This window comes from Herpailurus yagouaroundi, unplaced genomic scaffold (assembly GCF_014898765.1).
Source record: "Herpailurus yagouaroundi ecotype Mexico unplaced genomic scaffold, PumYag 140, whole genome shotgun sequence".
In the NCBI taxonomy this organism is placed as follows: domain Eukaryota; kingdom Metazoa; phylum Chordata; class Mammalia; order Carnivora; family Felidae; genus Herpailurus; species Herpailurus yagouaroundi.
The window spans coordinates 61476170-61498521 of record NW_024412395.1 but is presented as its reverse complement, the minus strand read 5'-3'; the positions used below and the strand labels follow the sequence as shown (position 1 = coordinate 61498521).

General features: G+C 37.3%; 1 protein-coding gene and 1 long non-coding RNA gene across 3 annotated transcripts in view; both read right to left on the bottom strand.

Annotated features, from left to right (window-relative positions):
* Positions 1–5062: 5062 nt before the first annotated feature.
* LOC121030774 (uncharacterized) lies at positions 5063–14706 on the bottom strand. Its single transcript, XR_005790407.1, has 2 exons — positions 13938–14706; positions 5063–11490 (listed from the first exon to the last, which is right to left on the bottom strand). It is a non-coding gene; the product is annotated as an uncharacterized LOC121030774 (long non-coding RNA).
* Positions 14707–15799: 1093 nt separating this feature from the next.
* UBE2E3 (ubiquitin conjugating enzyme E2 E3) overlaps positions 15800–22352 on the bottom strand; it is a 91624-nt gene continuing 85071 nt past the window's right edge. For both annotated transcript variants that reach the window (XM_040475549.1, XM_040475548.1), the window contains exons 4-6: positions 22196–22328; positions 18668–18815; positions 15800–16438 (exon numbers count right to left, since the gene is read on the bottom strand). In XM_040475549.1, the coding sequence (XP_040331483.1) occupies positions 16341–16438; positions 18668–18815; positions 22196–22328 (379 nt within the window). In that variant the 3' untranslated portion in view covers positions 15800–16340. The remainder of the gene's footprint in view (positions 16439–18667; positions 18816–22195; positions 22329–22352) is intronic.

The window sequence follows — 22352 nt, the reverse complement described above, 5'->3', positions numbered from 1 at the left end:
TCTGCATTTTAGTTGGCAACCTCCTCTGTTCTCAGGAGGTTTTAATCAGCCCTGCCTGCTCTTAAGCAGTAGCCACAGGGCTCTGGGCTTCTTTCACTCTCTCCTCCATCAGGATCTCCAGTTACCCAACAACTTGCTTAGCCAAGGGTGGACAGGGATGAGGAGTGATTTTTCTAAGCCAATGAGCTTTAGTGTATACTCACTGATAAAACTCAACGTGTTACAGATTCCTGTAAATATCAGTATTAAAAAGAAAAGGTTTCTGGAGGTGACTATATTTTAAGCCAAAGAATGAATCTCTAATGGTAAGATTCTAGGCACAGCGAGAAACTGTAGAGAAAATAAAGATTTTGTGAAAAGTATAGTTTTGATACGCCACAGATCAGGCCAGAGATGAGCTGAGCTGGTCTCAGTCTTCACTTGGATTCCTTTATATTAAACAGAGAATTCACCCCCAAATGGGACTCCAGTCACCTCTACTAATCAGTCACCTAGATTTGTTGCAACTAGACCGCAAGCCCAGTGTTCACTGTGTTTTAGGCTTGTAACATTCTCGTGGCTCGAGCAGTCCAAGAATTAAACTGAGCACACACCTGGGGTGGGGTGACTTTGCATCAGTAAATAGTATCTGCACCGGTACTTTGCAGCACCCTGAGGAGTCCTGGAATCGCACATTTGCTTCCTCCATCCACCTACCCCATTGCCCAATCTGGAAATCCAGGTTTCCAAATATCACGGTTACAGGATGGAGACAGTGGCCAGGAAATACACACAGTTTAAAAAAACCTTTCTAGGCAATTCTGATGCACATGCCCAACTTCTCCAACTGATAATCACTGATCAGCTGTGTAAGTTTTATTATTGTCCATGAATTTGATATATAATTCAATGGTGGCTACTGTGTTATTACTTGAAATGATCCATATCACAAAAGTGCAAGTTTTTTTCACACATGTGAAGTTATTTTACATCTCAGTTTGATCCACACATGATTTGATATATAGAAGTTCTGAATCAAAACATTGGTTCACGTATGCAAAATCAATAGCTCTTAGGATTTTTAATTTTAAAAGTTTCTCTAACTTTACTGTAACTCTTTTAATCTTGAAGCTTTTAAAATGAAAACACAGACTGAGGGGAGCTACAGTTAACAGACACTTCTGCATCAATATTTAGTTAACATTGACAATGCACTAAAAACTAGAGCAAACAGCCTCCTGGGGTTTGGACAATCATTTATTTTCAATTAAAATTCACAGTAAAGTTTGAAAATATGACCCTGTACTGCCAGTTTAAGCTTGGTTTCTGATTTAACTGACATATTTGAAGTAAATAAACCAAACCAAATCTTCTTGAATTTCACTTGTTTACAACATACCTCACTGATATGAAACAAGCCTTTATGAAATGGAGATTGTGGCCAATTTTTAAAAGATGGACAATAAGGGAGAAATCATTTTTTCTCTTTATTTATTATAAAAACAATATTACCACGTAAAGGGGAAGATTAAACTCACCCACAAATCCACCACCCTAACATCTTTTCTGTGTATTCTTTAAATCTTTATCTACAAACATAATATTTACATAGTTGTAATCTGCCTATTTATACAATTTGGGGAAAATCACTTTAAATACTAATATACAGGATTATATGTAGACTCCTCTTGAAGGATATTATACAGTGTAAAACCTACACTATGCCTCATGATCCCCAAATACCCAAGAGCTTAAAACTTGAAAACTAAATTACAACTGCCTTTCTTTCCCTCTCCACTTGAGTACGTGAACTAAGACGACTCTCACATGAGGTGAGTTCATCATCTCTAAAACAGTATATGGAAAATATAGTTGTTATTGTCTTGGTTCAGCACATCGTCTTTGTATCATCCTGCTAAAATCTTAAAACTACATCTCTAACACCCCCATACTAACTTAACCGATAACCACAATGATTCTTTCCTATTTCACTCCTCTTGAACCTGTTTTATAGGCAAGGAAGTTAATACAAACGATAGACGAAGGGGAATCTGCACGTACGTACACTTCCATACCTAAACAGCACTATTTAGGTAGAGTAGGTTCTGTGTTTGCAGAAATAGCAGCCTGGGTCCGCGAGACGCCGACTATGTGGTCTTGGGCCATTTTGTCCTCTTGCACTTCAAATTACTCTTCTGGAAAATGTAAAATGAATATTTGCAATCTATCTCTTTGAGGCTATTATGGCAACATCAGAATACAAGTGAAGAATGCTGCAATCCTCAGACAAAAGGGTTCATTTTTTATTAATATTGATTAGGACAAATATAACTTATTACTAACCTATATGCTAAAAGTTCTCTGTATCATTCTCATTGAAAATTAAAAATGAGTTCACCTACCCCGTATGTTTCAAGAATGGATCTAGAAAAGCACGCGGAACCAGTTTCGTGTAGTGACACACTGACATCTAGTGGAGATTTATGGTGCGCTATGGGACACTGCAGAGCCCCAAATAACTTCACAGTGCTGGTGGGACCCGAGAAAAGCAAAAGCTCTTCTTTTGGTCTTTATGCAAAGCATCAAGAAAAAATATGTGAATTAAAAAATAAAGGTACACTTCTTGTAGACTAAGATTTTTGTTGCCAAAGTAAAAACACTGACCGATTCTCAAGAAACTGAAAAGTTTACGGGATGATATGAGGGGGTGGCAAAGATCTGGTTGGTGTTGCTGTTGTGAGATATCCCCCAAACCCTCCCTCTGACTCAGTTTAAAAGAGCGAGGATGTATAACTGTGTATTCACCTGCTCTTTTCCTTCTACAGTGAATGCAGGGAAGAGCTGGCAAGGAAGGGGAGAAGGTAAATGTGGGGGGAGTAGACTTTCTAGGTTTTTCATGATGTCCCTTGAATTAATTTCTGTACTTCTTTGCGGTGAGCATTTTATTAAATCCAGAGGAAAATTTCCTTTAAGCAAATATACGTGTAAGCTTTTTGGCATATCACTAAGCATTTATCTAAATACACTCATCTAAATATACTGCATTTACTTTGCAACAAAAATATAAAATACAATGTTTCTATTACCCTGAGCTTTCACAAATACGTAGCACCATCAGCAAATTATGGCTTTGCATTTCAGGTCTGTCCTTTCCAAAGGCTACAGGAAATACATGTTGAGTGGCCTTAGGAGAAAGTCAACTTGGCACCTACATACTCTAACATGTATTTAAATTAAGATCACAAATATTCATTGGAAGGTTGTCACAATCACATTATGTCTGCTACAGTACTAGTTACATGTAAATGTTGTCCCCTCCTCCCCCTTTAGTGAATGTGGAAAGGACGGTTTCATCTACTCCGGCCCATTTCCTTGTTTTCTACAGAGCTCCAAACACTGGATGGGACTTCTTTACACCACTGTTTAAGGGCTTCATTATTCCAATGAACAGGAAAGGCTGAAGAGGAAGAGTTCTGAAAGCTGGAAAAAAAAAATTTTTTTTTTTTTAAACTGCTGTGTGCTTAGCCTCTGGTTCTGGGAGACACTTCACCACACCTCTTCTGAAAAGAAAAAAGAAAGAAAGAAAAGAAAGGAAAATGGGTGGAAACATCTTACTGTTGGTCTGGAGGAAATAGCATGGAACTAAAAGAAACCTCCAGGATCAGGAAATGTGTGATTTTTCTCTGGAGAAGAATGTGCATGAGTTTGTTCCCACCACACCCAGAATGCTTTTAAATTCTTTAACTTCTTCACTCTTTCGTGGATGTCTGGGAATCGGAAGAATCATCTAGAAATGATTAGACTAGACCAGATCTGACATGTAAAATCCTAGAAAAATCTTAAGGCAGCTTAAGACTCAATCTTAATTATAATCAAACATTCTTTAGTAAATCTGTATCTGTTATTGGTGGTGTTAAATTTAAAAGAAGAAATATACTCACTTATGTCCTTCTTGGTAATTAATAGCAAACTTCCATCTTCAGAGCCCAGAGACAAAAACAAACAAAAAACAACAAAAAAAGATGCGACACAACCTATTAGCACAAGCAAAAACAATGTTCTAATAGTGAAGCTTCATGCTGCACTCAAACATGTAATTATTCATACAATTTGCAATTGTCTTGTTTTGCTGCTTTAAAAAAGTCTTTCCAGATTGCTTTTATGATGCCCAGTGTTTTACCACTCATTTTTCCCCATCACTAAATGTTTCTGCAGTGTTATTGTCTTTCGTTCAATTATAGAATTAAGAAAATTCAGGCCCAGAGACATTTAAAAAAAAAAAAAAAAGGAACACCTACAGAGCAAGACATTAAGAAATTTGAAAGCTTACTCTACCACAGGGTGGTGGTTAATTAAACTTTTGGCTGCAGAGTTCAGTATCCCTAAGACCCACAGTACGAACTGAAATAATTATTGGGTGTTTTACCCACAAGCAAACTATTGTGATAAATCAGTGACTTCTAATTACACTAATTGGTAATACAACTTTAAAAGTTGTATTTAAAAGTTGTGACCTCCATATCCATTTCTTTCAAGAGAAAGTGTCAAAATGCCAGGCTACAACGCTTGGTAATTAGTTTTCATATATATGTAATATGGATTCCACTTGAGGATACAGTTTTGTTTTGGAAAAGGTGATTTTAAAGACTCCTGGGCAGGACCCCAACTTTGGAGCTAAGGTTTACAATCCCTACTGTGTTGAATAAGCAGAGTCCAGTGATTTTCAGAGAGGTCATCAGTCATTGTGGGGAGCGGGTGTGTGTGTGTCCTAAATCACTCTTCTAGTTCCGTGTTCCCAAACTATGCATATGCCACTCTGTGGTAGACAGGAAGGGGGTCTTCCAGACATCTGCAAAGTGAACATGCTAAAGCAGAGGCAACTTACTATAAGAGATTGGTCCATGGGTATGAGATGTGAAAAGACCGAGAGCTGTGGTCAGGGTAATTGTACACAACACATTTAATGTCAGAAAAAGAATTTACAGTAACATTATAGACCCAATACTAATATCCCCACCACCAGAATCCACCAGCCTTTATGGTCTTGGCGTCCCAGGAAATGTAGAGAAAACAGAGACAAGTCTGATTTACAGAATCTGAAGAAACTTTTTATTGATCTCTTTATCCTTCCAGCATTATGAGAGCAGGCAATACAATATTTTAACCCAAGCTCAGAAGAGTATACCTTTCCCCAAAGTTTAAAATGGTCTGGACATTTTCTCTGCGGTATAGCAGCACCCTCTTCTAAATCAACCATCATTGTCCTCCATCAACACTGTAACCCATGACCGACTGCAGAATAGGGTGCTTTGCTATTTTTCTTGAGATCCCCACTGGAGTGTTATCTTGTGAGCTTCTGGCATCCTATATTTAACACCCAGCATTCCCCAAATGATAACTACAGAGTTATGAAAGAGTTATGAAGAGAAAAAGTACATTTCTAGCTAATCACCAAGAAGGCTCTAACAAGCTGCACATCAGAAAGAATACAAAACGATTTCTAATTTTAAGTAACAAAATATAGGGCTTTAGAGATGTTTTTCAATGCAGTCTTCCAGCCAGGCCTTAAATAAGGAAATGCTGTCTTAGTGAGGTGCCTAAGAAGAGGTGTTAACCAGGGGGAATAAACGGAAACTGAGGACAGATGACCAATATAGACTTAAAAAACCTCTGTTCCTTTAAACTCCCTTCAGCAACATTTGGAAAGCTTCCCTTTTGATCTTAACTAACATTAGCTTAGCTAACAGTTAACTTTAAATCTGCAAAGTTTTATATGCCTGTGTTTAAATGTGGCCAAATACTTGTTAATCTTAGTAGAAACATTATCACTGTAATGAAAATAAAAACAAGTTGGAGCCATATGCCAAACTGATACACGGTGCTTATCCACTGATTATGTACTTACTACACCTGTAATGTCATTTCATGAAGGTGCTTACAGTTAACATGTAAGCTAAAAAAACATTTCCAAATATTCAAATCCAGAAAAAAAAAAAAGTACAAAGTTGCCCACTCATCACTGAATTATTCTGGACTGAACAGAAGGCTCAATTTCAGCACTGCCAAATGCTCTTAGGCACAGAAGCAATGCACCATCTGTCTTGAAGCACCAAGTATATCAATTCAGATTTCAAATACTGGTGTGCCTTGCGGTGTATCTGAAGCAATCCATTTGCTGATGCTTGAAACTTCACATGGCCAGCAACAAGGTTGCATGCGTCAATACTTTGAACCGCTACTTGGAAAAGAAATTGTAAAAATGTCAGAGCATCAAACGAGTTGTGGTCCTAGGAGCAGAAAGCCTTGAAGAGTCAGAGGATTAAGGAAGTGTTCTCAATAAGTCACTAATGCTATTTCTCTGAGAAAATATTTTTAAGTGATAGATGGAACCGCTGCCATTGGCAAGAGCGACCCTGGCATTTCACTACAGAACGAGGGCATCTGAAGCTGCTATTGAAATAGATGCTGCTGGACTCATCACGGGAGCACATGGAGGTCATGACACAAAGCCAGGGTTCTAAGGGGGTTGGACTTTATTCTGTAAACAATGGGCAACCACTCAAACGCGTCTTATGAGCAAGGAGTATCCTGATAAAGAGCTTACTCTGGGAAGATTAATGTGATAGGGGTGTGAAGAAGAGACCAGAGTCCTTTGCATGGACAAGAGGTTAACTTAAAAGGCTCCTAGAGACAAGGGATAACTGTGAGGGCCTGAATAAGACAAGGACTAGAACACGTGGCTAAATCTAAGCACTTAGAAATTAAAATTAAAAAAAAAAAGAAAAAGAGGCTAGAACTGGAAAGGAAAACAGACCATGAAAACACATTCTTCAGAAATAAGGGAAAAAGAAAAGGCAATTAGCCTGTAGAGTACATGTGAAATATTCTAAAGGATATTGTTATGATGAACTTGAGAAAGAAGAGGCATACCCTATTTCTTTAATTTCAGATCATAAATACAGCTGGGTTTAAATGTACAATAATAATCACAGCAAAGGTAGTGTTCAGCAAGACTCAATCAGGAAAAGAAAAGTTAACTTGTAAGTATTTGTTAACTCTTGACTCTCTAGGCAAAATTAAGTGGTTGAATCGATCATGGATCAGGCCTGACTGGGTTTTCAGAGAAAATAAGCTATGTCCCCTTTCTTATGTATGAACCTTGGGGAGCAGAAAGTCAGGACTGTAGCAGGGAAAGGAAAGCTCACCAGGTGGGGGCCTTGGTCATGGCTCACTGCCCTATGGGTTCTCTGGATATGAAACCTGCTCTTCAAATTCCCTACTTCCTGGGTAAGATGGGACCCAACAGGATGAAGGCCTGCAACTACTCAGGAACTGTTTACTGTGAGACTAGGTTGGAAGTCAGGGTAACAGGGGTTGGTGTGACTATGTCTTTCTTTGACCATCACATCCACAAAGCAGACTTGGGGTAAAGAATGCTCAATTTCCTAGACTCATCTGAGTAAGCAAGAAAGGACCTTTGATAAGCCATTTTGCTCTGCCCAATGCAGAAAAGTCTTCTGCCACATCATCTAGAGGTGCTTCCAAAGCTCTCTGTACTTACCTAGAACATCCCTTTTCTCGACTAGACTATGATGAGCTCCCTAAGAGACCTAAATTTCTCCTGTTCCCATTTATAGCAGTTTAGCATTCAGTGAATACTTAAAATTCCTCTAGTTAAAGTTGGTGTCAAGGTAGATCCTTCAATGACAAGGAAGATCAAAGGAAAGAAAATATTAAGGTGCTTAAGACTGAAACCAACTAACAATTGCTGACCATATTTGGATAAAAAGAGCCATTCCAAATGCTACTGGAATTAAAATTGCTTCATTATTAACATGTAACTATGAAATTGAAGGCCCACCTAGATAAAAAAAAAAAAAAATCACTTAATCATACATGTATTCTCCAGGGCACAGAGGAGTCACACAAGCACATTAGCTCTGGTCCTCTCCCAGCTCAGTTTCAGCCAATAACCACCTCCTATTTCATGGAGGTATAAAAGCAACAAGAAAGCTTCCTTCTCCATCTACCCTCCAGCCTGGACCTATCTGCTCGTCCTTTGCCGATTTTCCTGTGAACTATGGATGGGATGACATTTTGCAGTTCCCAGCAAAGGACAACCACTTCCTGTGTTAGATCCCATTCCCTCCTGCCTACCTAGGATAATTCAAGAATTTGGTGAAGACCTGGACTGCTGTAAGTGGGGGTACTACTTCCCAAAGAGTTCTCGAGTCTAGTCAGAGAGAAATGTCCAAGGCAAGTGCAGGGAACTTTGGAAACACCCTCGGCAAACAGCATAGCAGATGATCTTCTCCAGGACATTGCCCCTCTACCCCACTCATTCGTTTCCCCCCGCTTCAATTTTCCCATGAACAGTTTTTCCTATGTTAAAAAAACAAAACCCAAAACTCCCAACTATCCCCTATTTCTCTACTTTACTGCAACATTGGGGTCTCCAATTTCTCTTTCATTACCTGTGGCACCCCCTCCAATTGAGCATTTGCCCTCACCACTCCAATAAAACTGTGCTAGTGAAAGTCACCAATGCCCACCACCCATTGACTGCTAAATAAAATGGGCATTTTCAGTCCTCAGCTTATTTGACTTAGCAGTTGCCCTGTATCCAGTAGATCACTCCCACCTCCATGATACTCCTCACTTCCTTTCCAGGTACCCACATGTTCCTGGGATTTTCCTTTTCTTTCTTCTTCCTGCACTTTTGTTGATTCCTCCTCATCTCCTCAGCTTAATGTCGGAGTGCCCAGACTTCTTTCTTCTCTAGCAGCACTGACTTCCTCAGTGATCTCATACAGTCTCACAGCTGTATCACCTATCCACTCTGGAGTCCCAAATGTACATGCCTGGCACAGAACTATTCCCGAATTCCAGACTGGTGTATCTGCTGCTCTGACACCTCCATATGCATACTGAAGAGGCATTTCAAACTTAACCTGTCAAAGAACAGCTCTCATTTTTTCCCAATCCTGCTCCACCTCCAGATTCCTCATTTTAGTTGATTCCAACTCCAGCCTTCTTAATTTGCTTAGGTGCCAAATGTTGATTCCTTTTCCACACCACTTAGTTAAATGCACCACTAGCCAATCTTGTTAGCTCTACCTTCGATCAGAATCTGATCACTTCTTACCATGTATTATTAGCACCCACTAATGCTATTCAGGTAGGAGTCATCACTAGCCCTTACCCTGCTCTCCCCCCTCTTACTCTCCTCCACCAAGGCCCTTCCCTAACAGTAATCAGAGATTCTAATAAAACACATCTTATCTTACCACTTTTTGGCTAAAAAAAAAAAAAAAAACCTTCCAATGGCTTCCCATCTTATTTAGAATACTACCCAAACTCCTTACAACGGACTACAAGACCTTATGTGGTCGGTCCAGCTGTCATGGTCCTGACCTTGCCTTCCACGCTTTTCCTAGTTGCTTCCTCTTTCTTCTCCACCTTCCCAACTTTTGCGGGCTTTGTGCATGCACTGGGCATGCTCTCAACACAGGGTTTTTCATTTGCTATTCCCTTTGCCTGAAATACTCTTCCACCATGTGGCTTATCCCCATCTTTAGCTCCTGATTCATCGTTTGGATCAGATCTTCTCTGACTACCCATTTTATGACTGCACTGCAACCTTCCCTTTCCCCTGCCCACCAACACCCTCCCTCTTTTACTTCCCTGCTCTAATTTTCTCCATAACACTTACCATCATGGTTTTTGTTTTTAAAACTTTGTTTCCTTGCAATGTCAAGTAAACACCATAAAGACAGGGATTTTCATGTGCTTTGTTCACTGCTAATCCTGAGCACCTAAAACAAATTTAGGAGAGTATACAACTAGTAACTTATTAACTAAGTTGACTGGATCCTTGATTTCTAGGGGCTCATGATCAAGACAGACAGACCACATACAAACACAAATGAAACGTGTCATTAAAAAGAACATCATCTCACATGTATGTTTAAAATGACTTTTACCATTTGGGAGCTGAGTCGCCACAGTTCAGCAGATGGCAAAAGTGCTCTGAAAACATGATTAAGGAATCAGAACAGGGGTACTCGACATGTAGCTTTATTCCCTCACTCCCTCATGTTCTTCATAATTACTCTTCTTCCTCACTTTGTAGATGAAAACATGAAATGCTCATGTAAAGATTTGTCACAACACTCTGATTGTCGGGACATCTCTTGGTGCCCAATACCTCTCCGTAACCCATTTCTCCACAGTTTACCATTTTCCCCTCCTGGTCTGAGGTGGGCCTGGAGCAACAGGCAGCCAGCCTGAGTTCGCTCAGCCAATCCGTGAAATACTCATGTTACGGTGTGCGAGAAGTTGCTGGAATTACATTTCTGGAATTAGGGAGCTTCTACCCAGTCACCTTTCAAGTATATCTATTGATGCAGAAATAACGGGGCAATAAAGAAAAAAAAAATGGACCCTTTGATTCTTAATTCTATCCCCTTATCTCACAGAAGCTAGAAGTGAGGAAGAAAAAGAAACAAAAAGACAGAGACTGTATTTCAATAACCACCTTTCAACGCTCAAGGACTGCCCCCTCCATACTATATAGTATACTAATTCCTTTCCCCTGAAATATTTCTCTTAACAGAACTTTTCTCAAAGGCTCTAACTTTTCACTTTCCTCTTACAGTCTCCTCAAAGAATACTGTAAGCAGGTATTCCTTTGTATCTTTTTTCTTTTTACCAATAAAAGAGAATAGAAGAAATAGATCAGTTAAGAAGAGAGTTATGGCAATGGAAAATTATGTAAACTTTACAGGACAAAAAGCATTTTGGTATACTTAAGGTCTTTTAAAATTACAAGATTAATTCATTCTCCATTATAAACACGTTATGGGTTATGGCAACAACCCACTGAAACTTCTATTTCAAGTTGACAGGACTATGCCCAACATCTACTACATACTAAGCACTGAATCAGTATAAGGGGGAATTAAAGAAGACATGACTGATTTGCTTCACGTGGTCTTTGGATAACCTTCTGGAAAAGATTTATACCCATAATATTAATTCATCCAGCAAATATACATCATGTTAGATATTAGGCTGAGATAACAGAGACAAAGAGTATAGCTATTATCTTCTAAAAGCTCGCTATCCAGAAACGTGTATAAGGTGTTAAACTGAATGTAATAAAATGCCAAAATGCATGCTGCAGACACTGGGTACTAAGAGTAGTTTGAAAGACAGTAATTCGTTTAAAAGCATAAAAAAGTATTAAGTATGTTTAGTATCATATAGATTGGGTAAAACTTACCGATTATACTAATATTTTCATAACTAAATCGGCAGGGACATCTGTTCAATTTCTCATTCAACAGAAAATGGAAACACATTAGCAAAGATGTGTTCTCCTTTGCTAAGATGAGGCAAAAATCTTATCTGGGCAGGAAAATGATGAACTATTTAAGGATGTGACAAGGTATTCATCTCTGTATGCATCATAGTGCCCGAAAGGATCTTCAATCAGTAAACAATCAAAATCTGTAGAATGAACTGGAGGTCAGTTAAGGGGTTGTACAGCATAACCAACCTCCACCTACCGCCCCCCCCCAATTGGAAGAAAAAAAAAAAAAAAGGGAAGAAAAAGAAGGATTCTTCCCGAGGAAGCCACCTGGCACTTGGAAATACACATATGCTTGACTTCCTTTTATTATATCTGAGATCTATGCACATGGGCTCTCTGAAACAGACAGACTAAAAGTATATGATAGTAAAACAGAAAGGCTTCATGAAAGGATGTGGACTTGAGATAAACTTTAGGGATGGAGGACTTAGGGAAGGAAAAAACCTGCTTTTCATGTTTTGTGCTGGGTAGGTTGGCATAATTGGCTTTAGCTTACTGGATTTCAACAAGGTAACCTATAGCTGTGGAAGATTTAAATTGAATTTACACTTGATCATAGCCAAAAGGCCGAGAAGCGATAGATTTAAATTGAATTTAAATTTCTCCAAATATACTAATTGGTAATATCTAGATTTGTTGAACAATTCCGTTCCTATGTCACTGTGCTGCTCGTTTCTGAATATATTCAGGGCTAGGACGCAGAGCTCTGCTGCCTAATCATAGTCGAATCACTCTTTCTCACATACAACCAAATTAATAAGTAATGTCAAGGGATGTTTACACTGTCCTTGTACCTGTATCTGAGTAATCTATTGCCTTTTTTCCCCCCAAATTTAGCATCTGAATGGTCTTACTAATATAACTTGAAAGACAGTAATTTATTTAGACATGAAACAAAACTATTTATTTATATACTCATCTCAATAAGGAATGCTAACTTTCAATAAGTGGATAATGTAATTATTATAGACTCATTATCTCAGCCTCAAAATAATCTGCAGTGGTTTTATAAAAATAATGTTTTCATATCATGCCATAATTCTGTCTAAAGATCACAATATAAATGTCAAGTGACAATGTGTTAATGTACTGCATTAACATAACACAGCTTAATATACAAAGTCATAAGACTACAATTGAATTAAATTTTACATTATAGTCATTCTTGTATTGTTCTAAGAATGTACTTGGACAAATTAGTGGGCAACACCTCAAAGATCTTATTAGAAAGAGTAGCATATACATGTGGGTCAATTCAAACCACTAGTGCCTAAAGAATTTTATCCCTGTGACGACTTAAGATTTCCTGCCTTGAAAAAAAAAAAAAAAGGCAATGTCTAATGTCTAGACAAATAATACATCTTTGTTATTTTGAAACAGGTAATTATTAAATGTTTGACAGACTTATCAATATAAATTTCCTGATGTGGTTTTTTGTGATGAATGGTTAAAAAAAAAAAAATTAAGATAACATTATTTAGGGGCGGCTGGGTTGCTCAGTTGGTTAAGCGTTCTGATTTCAGCTCAGGTCATGACCCCAGAGTCCTGATATTGACCCTGCTTAAGATTCTCTCTCCCCCTATCACTTCTCAGACTTTTGGCTAAGATCAAGTGAAGATTCTCTCTCCCTCTGCCTCTCCCCCACTCATATGTACTCTTTCTCAAAAAGGATAACTTTAGCTCGTGTTCCCAATTTAAAAAAAAAAAAAAATTTAATGTTTATTCACTTTTTGAGAGACAGAGACAGAGCATGAGCATGAGCAGTGAAGGGGCAAAAAGAGAAGTAAACACAGAATCCGAAGCAGCCTCAAACTCACGAACCGTGAGATCATGACCTGAGTTGAAGCCGCACACTTAACTGACTAAGCCACCCAGGCACCCCTCATGTTCCCAATTTAAAAAAGGGAAATTAGTAATGTCAAAAGTATTCCTATGACAAATGTCTAAAGTAGAAGATAAATAAACATGCCTCATATTCACTGGAATCAATCAATAAAATCTTATTTTGTAAGGTCACATTTGAAACTTTAAAATAGAGTATTAAAATAAGAATTTGATACAATGCAAATTTTACTTTATCCCATAGTCATTTTCAGAAGTTATCAACCTATGTATATCTAATTTTACATATATACATATATATAATCAACATGAGCTGTGATGTTATGCACTGAAACATGGTGAAGAATGGAGACTGTACTTCCTCATCATATTAGCTGTGTAATCTGGGCAAGTTATTTAACCAGTCTATGCATCAGTTTCACTCCGTCAACCAAAGATCACTGGAGTGTCTCCTGTCCTAAAGCTCTTTAGGGGATATTAAAGGAGATAAGATGCATCAGTAACTAAGCGGTGCTGGCCTGCAGTGGTATATACCACATGGCTCCTCTGAGGGCACATGACCATAATCAGAACACTCCAGGCTCAATGGGATGCTCAGTGCCTTGCCTACTGTTGAACACTTACAAAGTGACATTTGGACTTTTACTTGTAAAAACTGTTCTTAATGGATAAGAAAAAAATCTGGGTTCTAAAATATCACAGTTTACATCTTAGAGCAAAGTTTTATGGGAATAAAACCTACCCTGTTTGTAGTATACATAGATGAATACTTATGTGACTAAAAAGCGGATCTACAGTTTTCCAGAAATAGAAAACAAGGTAAAAAATTCAGAATTTTAAGGGAACTTGATAGGAAGAAACCAAACGATAATTGTTATTTTTCAGTCCATTGGAAATTGTAGCCTGTTTCCTGAAAGAGAAAGCAGAACAAGTGTAACAATGTTACAGGATTAGAACTACTGAGTTTGAAGAAAATAATCAAATTCAACTTTCGTTTCATAGATGAACAAAATAAAACTCAAAAGAAGTTGGGAGTGTTTTATTCAAGGCCACAAAGGTAGCTTGTGAAAGAGCCACAAATATTTTTAGGGAACCAGTTCCCTCTTCTCTGTCCCCAGTGAGTATGGGGTAGAGCCTACAAATAGCAAAATAGGTTGGTGGTAGTAACTAGGGTGCTAACAAATAAAGGAAGTCCAATGACAGCATCCCAAACATCCTAATATTCAGTATGATGAAAGCCTTTCTAGCATCAAGACAGAAGTTCATTACTCTAGGATGCAGAATGTACATTACCGGAAGAGGGAAAAAATAACCTTCTGCGACACACCTACACAGAAAACCTTACAGCTTACATAAAAGGTCCCTGGCTCTCATCACATTGACTTGAACTCCATTATAGATTATTACCACCTAAAATAGTCAAGGCTCAGAGGTTTTCATAGATCCAAGCCTGAATCCTTCAAAACACTACCTATTTGCTTAGTGTTCCTTTGTAATATGGAGATATTGGGGGGGGGCCCCGTAAGTGAAAAATAGGCATATAAATGTACTTTTATTTTTATACTAATTTAAGACTTCTGTTGACCAATACTCAAGTTGGAGGTCCACTATTCTTAGTAAGGGTGTATGCAACTATAAATGTTTTACCTTATGATCCTGAAGCAATGTATTTTTATGCTAATAACTCCATTCTATAAGTTTTAAAATGGTACTCTAAGAGGCTCCATATTTAGGACTGGAAAAGACATCTGTTCCATATTGCACAACCTTGGCTACAAGACCAGAAAATTACCTCAACAACTACTGTAGTAAAAAAATAAATAAATAAATAAAAAATTAAAAAAAAAAATAAAAAAGGCACATCTATACTATTTACCAAACTTGAATATTGCAAAGTAATTAACTCCTATAAGAAATCTAACATTTAATAATTGTAACCAAAAAGAAGGAATTTATATGATCTGTAAAACCCTTAAAATTGGTTTGGTTTTGTTTTTTCCAATTGAGAAATAATGCCGCATCTGCACACTAATCCAGAGTTCTAGTCCACCTTCAGGGCAGACAATGGTTTCTATGTTCAACTCTGCCTCTAGCTCTACCTGCTGGCTAAGTGCCACAAAAAGAATGGTAATGCACACCATACACCACAAAAAAGCTAGACAGGATTGGAAGTGAAGTAAAAAATACACCGACACAGCAGCAGTATCAGATTAAAGTTATTTGACAATATTGTCCAATGGTGGATGTTAATCACCAATTTGGAAACAAAATGTTCTATAAGATAATACCAGATTCCTGAGGCAGGATTTCATATTATCTTGTGCTCAAATATGGTCTTATCAAAGTAGAGCTTCATGTGTTTTGAGATCAATGGTTTAAAACCCAGTGTTGCATCTTTAAGCTCATTATATTCTCTCATCGGTACTTAAAGGGAAAAAAAAAACTCTACACATTTAACAAGATTTCAAATGTTTTCAATTTAACTATTCATTTATTTGTACTGGTCCTTAGTAGTCAATCTTCATATCCGCATTTTTATTTCATCAACAATCATCTCAGACACACCTTCTAACAAGATTGACTTAAAATATTACGACAGGAAACTATGCCTTCAGGAGCATGTTTATTGTGTTTGAGATGATACATCAGGTGCTCTCTGAGCTACAAAGGGTAAAAGGAAATCCTCTCATTACAAACTGACAAAGGTAAAAGGTAAAACATTTTTCACAACAGCATGAACCACATACTCAGAAATAGATCTGGGTTTAATACAAATGACGTAATTCCTAGTCATCTACGGCTACTTTTATAACTTCATACAGATAATGAATTAGGCTAAAATGCACTATAATATTTGGTAGACTTCAGGACCAGTATCCTTAGTACATCACAAAATACATTTTGATATCCCAAAGAAGCAAGACTTGCAAGTAGGCGTTTTAAACATAACTAATCTACAGCTACAAAGTTCTACTCTTGATAGCATTTACCTTTTTGGGGAGGCTCCCAGTCTCCAAAGGATAAAAGCAGAGAGTAGAATCAGTATAACATATACACAGAAGTCCGTATTGTAAAGGCTATAAAGATTTGCAGCACAGTGAGAAGAGGCCCTCTGCTCCTTCACACTGCATACAAATTATGTGAATTATGTGGCGTATCTCTTGGTCCACTGTCTGGCTATCCTGTCATGTTCTGCTCTGTTGGTCAAATACTGAGTGGCTATGCTTCCAACCAGAGGATCCGCTGAAAAAGTAGAAAGAACATTAAAAGATACATTATATTATATGGAGTCTTAATGTCACAGTTTTAAGAGTCGATTAAATCAAAACACTAATTTTCTAGGCAGCACCTCAACAGATATATAATGGCTAAATTTTCAAAATTAAAATACTTAACATCACATAATCAGCTGTATATTTTAATATTCAATTAAAAAAGCCCTTTTAACTAAAAACAATGCATGTTAAGTTACTAAATTTGATTTTAAATGTACGCCTTTAATAAAATATAAAAACTATTTTTCACTCTTGGCATTTTATTCAGTAATGCTAAGATGATTATATTTCTACCTTCTCATGGATATTTAAAAATGAAATTTATAGGGACGCCTGGGTTAAGCATCCAACTTCAGCTCAGGTCATGATCTCGTGGTTCATAAATTCAAGCCCCGCATCAGGCTCTGTGCTGACAGCTTGAAACCTGGAGCCTGCTTCAGATTCTGTGTCTCCCTCTCTCTCTGCCCTTCCCCCACTCACTCACTCCCTCTCTCTCAAAAAATAAACATTAAAAAAAATTTTTTTCAATGTAATTCTTAAATAAAAACTCAAATCTTGGGGCGCCTGGGTGGCGCAGTCGGTTGAGCGTCCGACTTCAGCCAGGTCACGATCTCGCGGTCCAGGAGTTCGAGCCCCGCGTCAGGCTCTGGGCTGATGGCTCGGAGCCTGGAGCCTGTTTCCGATTCTGTGTCTCCCTCTCTCTCTGCCCCTCCCCCGTTCATGCTCTGTCTCTCTCTGTCCCAAAAATAAATAAACGTTGAAAAAAAAAAAATTTAAAAAAAAAAAACTCAAATCTTATAACACAGTGCTACTCAGAATGTTTCCTTCATTCTGCAACAGTAGGATCCAAATCCTTACCCTTATCTCCATTTAAAAACTTGTCATTTTGTTTTAAACAGAATTCTAAACTAAAACTGAATCTGAGCTGTAAACTTCTACTCTGAATTTGTTTTTCAAAAAGGTAAATATGTACACACAGCATAATATTTAAAGTGCACCAAAAGAAAGCCAGTGAAAGTAAAGCCCTCTTCCCTCCCGACTCCCAATTACTCAAGAAGCTTCTCTACCTAGCAAACAATGTCACCTGCTAACAGCATCTCTATTCAGGGACAGTATGCACACGTACACGCATTTAGAACAGGACTGTTATGCATACGTACTTTTCTTCGGCGCCTTGCTCTTCCACTTAATATATCTTAGAAAGCTTTCTGTATCAGCTCATTTAGAGCTGCCTTACTCTTTTTAATCCTGTTTTTCTACCTTTGGCATATGTATAACTGTTGGGTTTCAGACAACAGTAAAAGCCTTTGGTGATTAGCCCAATATTTAGAAAGAGTAATTCTACTTCTTTAAAAATGACCACTTAGTTAGACAGATAACATATGCAAGATCTCAGGATTAAACGTCACTTTCTCAAGTCAACTACACATGTTAATGCATGGCAATTATGCATTTCCTTTTTTTTTCTTTAATGTTTATTTATTTTTGAGACAGAGAGAGACAGAGAATGAACGGGGGAGGGTCAGAGAGAGAGGGAGACACAGAATCTGAAGCAGGCTCCAGGATCTGAGTTGTCAGCACAGAGCCCGACGTGGAGCTCAAACTCACAGACCGTGAGATCATAACCTGAGCCAAAGTGGGACGCTCAACGGACTGAGCCACCCAGGCACCCCTATGCATTTCTTAAAAATGTTATGGATTATATATTAATGACTTTGCATTTCTATAATCATAATCCTAGTCCAACTCTCTCATCAACTATCATTTTAATATCCACTATTACTACACCTAAAACAACCAACTGTAAGCCAAGAAGGGAGAACAAGAAGCTCTTCATTACTCATTGGTAGCTTTTAAAGCACATGGCAGCATGGAAGGAGCAAGGAAAGGATGCACTGGTGTCCGAGTCATTATTTTACTCCTGGCAAATATGATCTGCAGAGCTACATTAATTCAGAAAAAGTCCATCAAGGACAGAAAGAAAGTAACTATAGGTAGCACGCCATTAATAAACTCAAGAAAGTTATTGTGAAACTTCTGGTCTATCTAACTGAAATGGCATTGATCATTTCCTTGCAAAATGCTTTAGGCTAATCTTTCCACCAGTAGCACTTACTTTCTCAACTTAGTTAAGGTAACCAAGAAAACACATTGGTTTTTGTAGCCTCACTGTATGTGTTAATAAAGATTTGCTTACCAGGGTTGCAATCTGTCAAAAGTGAACAAATCGACAGCAAAACCTTTGAAATAGTCAAAGCAGGACTCCAGTTGTCTTTAAGGATGTCCAGACAGATGACTCCCTGACTGTTGATGTTGCAGTGATAGATTCTGGTGCGGAAAGTAACCTAAGGACAGTTCCATTAAAAACAAAGAAAATGAATGCTTTATTACCAACTAAAACTCTCACCAACAAAAGTGAAGGGTAACACAAATACTAAATAGAAAATAATTTGACTGAAGAGCTAATTAAACACTAGGTGGAAGTAATATCAAAAGTAAATGGTTTCTATTTATTTAATTCAGTTGAAAGACATTTCTTTTACCCAGTAGAGCAGGAACTTTCTTGATTTCACACCAAAGTGAGCAGCTGATTTGGATGGTTTTCTCTAAATGAATGATACAATAATTATAGGTACCTATGACCATATATGTACCATATACACATACATGTACACACGTGCACATACAGCCCTCTGTTTAAACATGGCAAGTGAGAAGTGTTTTACTGCCAAAGGAAAAGAAGGAACTGGTGAAGAATTTTTTTTTCACCATAAGACAAAAGTTACATCAGTTTCTTAGTAGAAAAGATAAGTATCAACTCTGCTAATATCCTGTCATGTATCAGAAAATACTGGACAAAGATTTAAAGGAAGGCTGATGAAATCACCAGTCTATTTTTCAGCTTTTCAATTCTCCAGCTAGTTCAATGTCTTATTAGACTAAGAGAAAAAAATAAAACAAGCAAGGTACTTAAGGTACTGAATAAAGGAAACTAATATATCTCGGAGATATATGAAAAAAGAGAATAAATCATAGGAATAAATACTGGCAAGTTTCAAAAACAGTCACAAACATTAACAGGGTGGTTAATTCTTAATTTGGAGTTGCAGAGAAAAACAAAACAAAACAAAACAAAACAAAACAGTTCCTGATGTCTTAGAACTAGCAGCGTACTATATGATCACCCACATGGAGTCTAGAAAGAAAATATTAAAAGCCCTCAAAAGTGTATTTCTGATAATGATGCATAATTAATTAAAAACAAGAAAGACAGCAGTGGTCTAGTAAGGGAGAAGGAAGAGACTGTACTTCTAGAACCTGTCTAATAAAGTACACATACTAGTTATATGGATCTTAAAATGTGGGCTAGTTGAAGTGGGCTAAAAATGTACAATACATACCAGATCGGATTTCAAAGACAGTACCAAAAAGAGAATGTAAAACATCGCATTAACAATACTCTTACATTGATTTCATGTTCAAATGACAGTATCTTTGGTATACTGGGTTAAATGTTAAGATTAATTTCACTCTCTCTCTACTTTTTTGTTTTTTTTTTTTAAATTTTGGAGAGAGTGGGCGTGAGCAGGGAAGAGGGGCAGAGGGAGGGAGAGAGTATCTTAGGCAGGCTCCACAATGAGCATGGCTCAGCAGGGCCCAATCCCAGGACCCCGGGACCCCGGGACCCCGGGACCCTGGGACTATGACCTGAGCCAAAACAAAGAGTCAGATGCTCAATCAACTGAGCAACCCAGGCGTCCCTCTATCTTTTTTAATGCAGCTTGTCGAGTATTTAAAACTACACATGTAGCTTGCATTGTATTTCTATCAGACAATTCTGTTCTCGAATATGGGAATAATATGTTTAGATCATTGACAGCTGACTACTCAATAGATATGTGTAGTTTACAAACATGATGCAATATATAACTTTGAATCCTTTCAGCTATTAATAATCAATGAACAGAAGATAATTAAACTTGTACTATTCCGTAGAAGTTCAATACTTTATCTGAACTTCAAAAATAATCAGAACTGTATAGAAATAATTGTACCTAACACCAAGATAAGAGCAGAGGTATTATTTCTTTTTCACTTGTCCAACTACAGATCCAAATAATGCTTCATAATACTGTGTAAGATATCTCAGGCAAGAAAAATGAACATGGAAAGGTTAGAAAATTAAAATACTGAGACTTCAGCAAAAAGAAGTAACATGCTAAAATAAAACATAACCACTATATTAACCAAAACAATTGATAAATCATATACAGAACTATAGTTTGAAACCTGTTAGAAAAAGAAAAATAGAACTCTTTTCCTTTCCCTGATATACAAATATAGTTTTGTAGAAAATAAACCTTGCAAACTTTTTTCTGCTAATTTTGCTACCATATAAAAACCAATTTCAAGAAAAATGAGGCATGTAGAAGTATCACTATTTACAAGTACAGCCATGAGCTATTTTGCTAAGGTTTTGTTTTCTGTAATACAAAAAACTTAACCACTGAATGCAAATTGAGCAGTTAATGATATACCAGCATTTAACATGTATCATTCTGAATGTGAATACAATTTGTAGTATTATTAACATGGGGGCTTTGTTCCTTTATTTGATCTAGCAAGACATACTCTACATACTTGGGAACATTAAATAAGACAATCATTTACAGATCTTAAATTCAGATGAGATAGTATAGTATTCAAAACACTGGTAATTCCAGTAGACAGCAAATACCTCTAGGTGATAGGGAACCTTGGTGTCTGTACTTTGAGGTAGATACCACTAGGTGGAACTGTTGTTACATTATTAGATAATGGAGAAATAACCCTGGGTTTAAAAAAAAAAATCCTTAATTTTTACTCTCTCTCTTCTCCCACCCTCACCAAGCATGCATGTGCACACAAGCATTAAATTGCTATATGTGTTTTAAATAGTGTAGCGGACATAAGAAACTATGTTGAAAAGAAAAACATTTCATCATAGTTAAAGGCCTGATAACAATATACTTTTCCCTGACATGTCAGAAGTCTCTGTAACTAGACCTAATTATGTTCAGGCTTAATATTGGCAGTTTTTACCTGCTGGCTTGACCATTTTATAATGAGAAGAGGAGGAAACCATTCAGGTAACTGTTATATTTAAGACTTGAAAAATAATTGCCAAGGCACAACTCAACCCTTGTGTTACCCATCTAAATTCATACTGAGAGACAACTAAGGCTTAAGCCACCCAGCCCACCCTCATTCTCATTACTACATCCTACCTACAGAGGGCACAAAGCAAGCTTTTTGAATAATAGTTTCCTTCTTCTTTGCTGCGGTTTTCTAGTTTTGCTGTGAAGAGATGGTATTGAGCACAAAATTCAACTTACTTCTTATTTCTGCAAGTTGTCAAACAGCTTTACTTTTAATCCCGACCGGTATCTCCAGGAAGCTTCTTAGGATATTTTCCCTTATAACATAAATCTAAAATTTATCTCCTTTATTGGTGTGCAAAGTGGCATATTTTTATTTACAATTAACAAACTCTTTCTGCTGACTATAAAGTTATCTGTATAAGGCAGAAAGCAATTTCTGTCAGTTTCAAAATTCTTGGTTGTAAGAGAGTTTCCATACCAATTCATGAAAAGCAATGTCATGAAAATGATTACATCAGTACATATTTAACCTCTAGAATTTTAGAGAAGGCTAAAGATTAAAGAATGGACTTGTAGGTTCTTACCTTTGGTGGCTTAAATGGATAATCGGATGAAAAAGTGATATCCAGAAAAAACACACCACCTTCATATACAGAACCTGGTGGACCAAGTATAGTCGATCTCCATTCATAAATGTTATCTCCTTTAGGCCCAGCACTATTTAAAAGAAATTAAAAATCA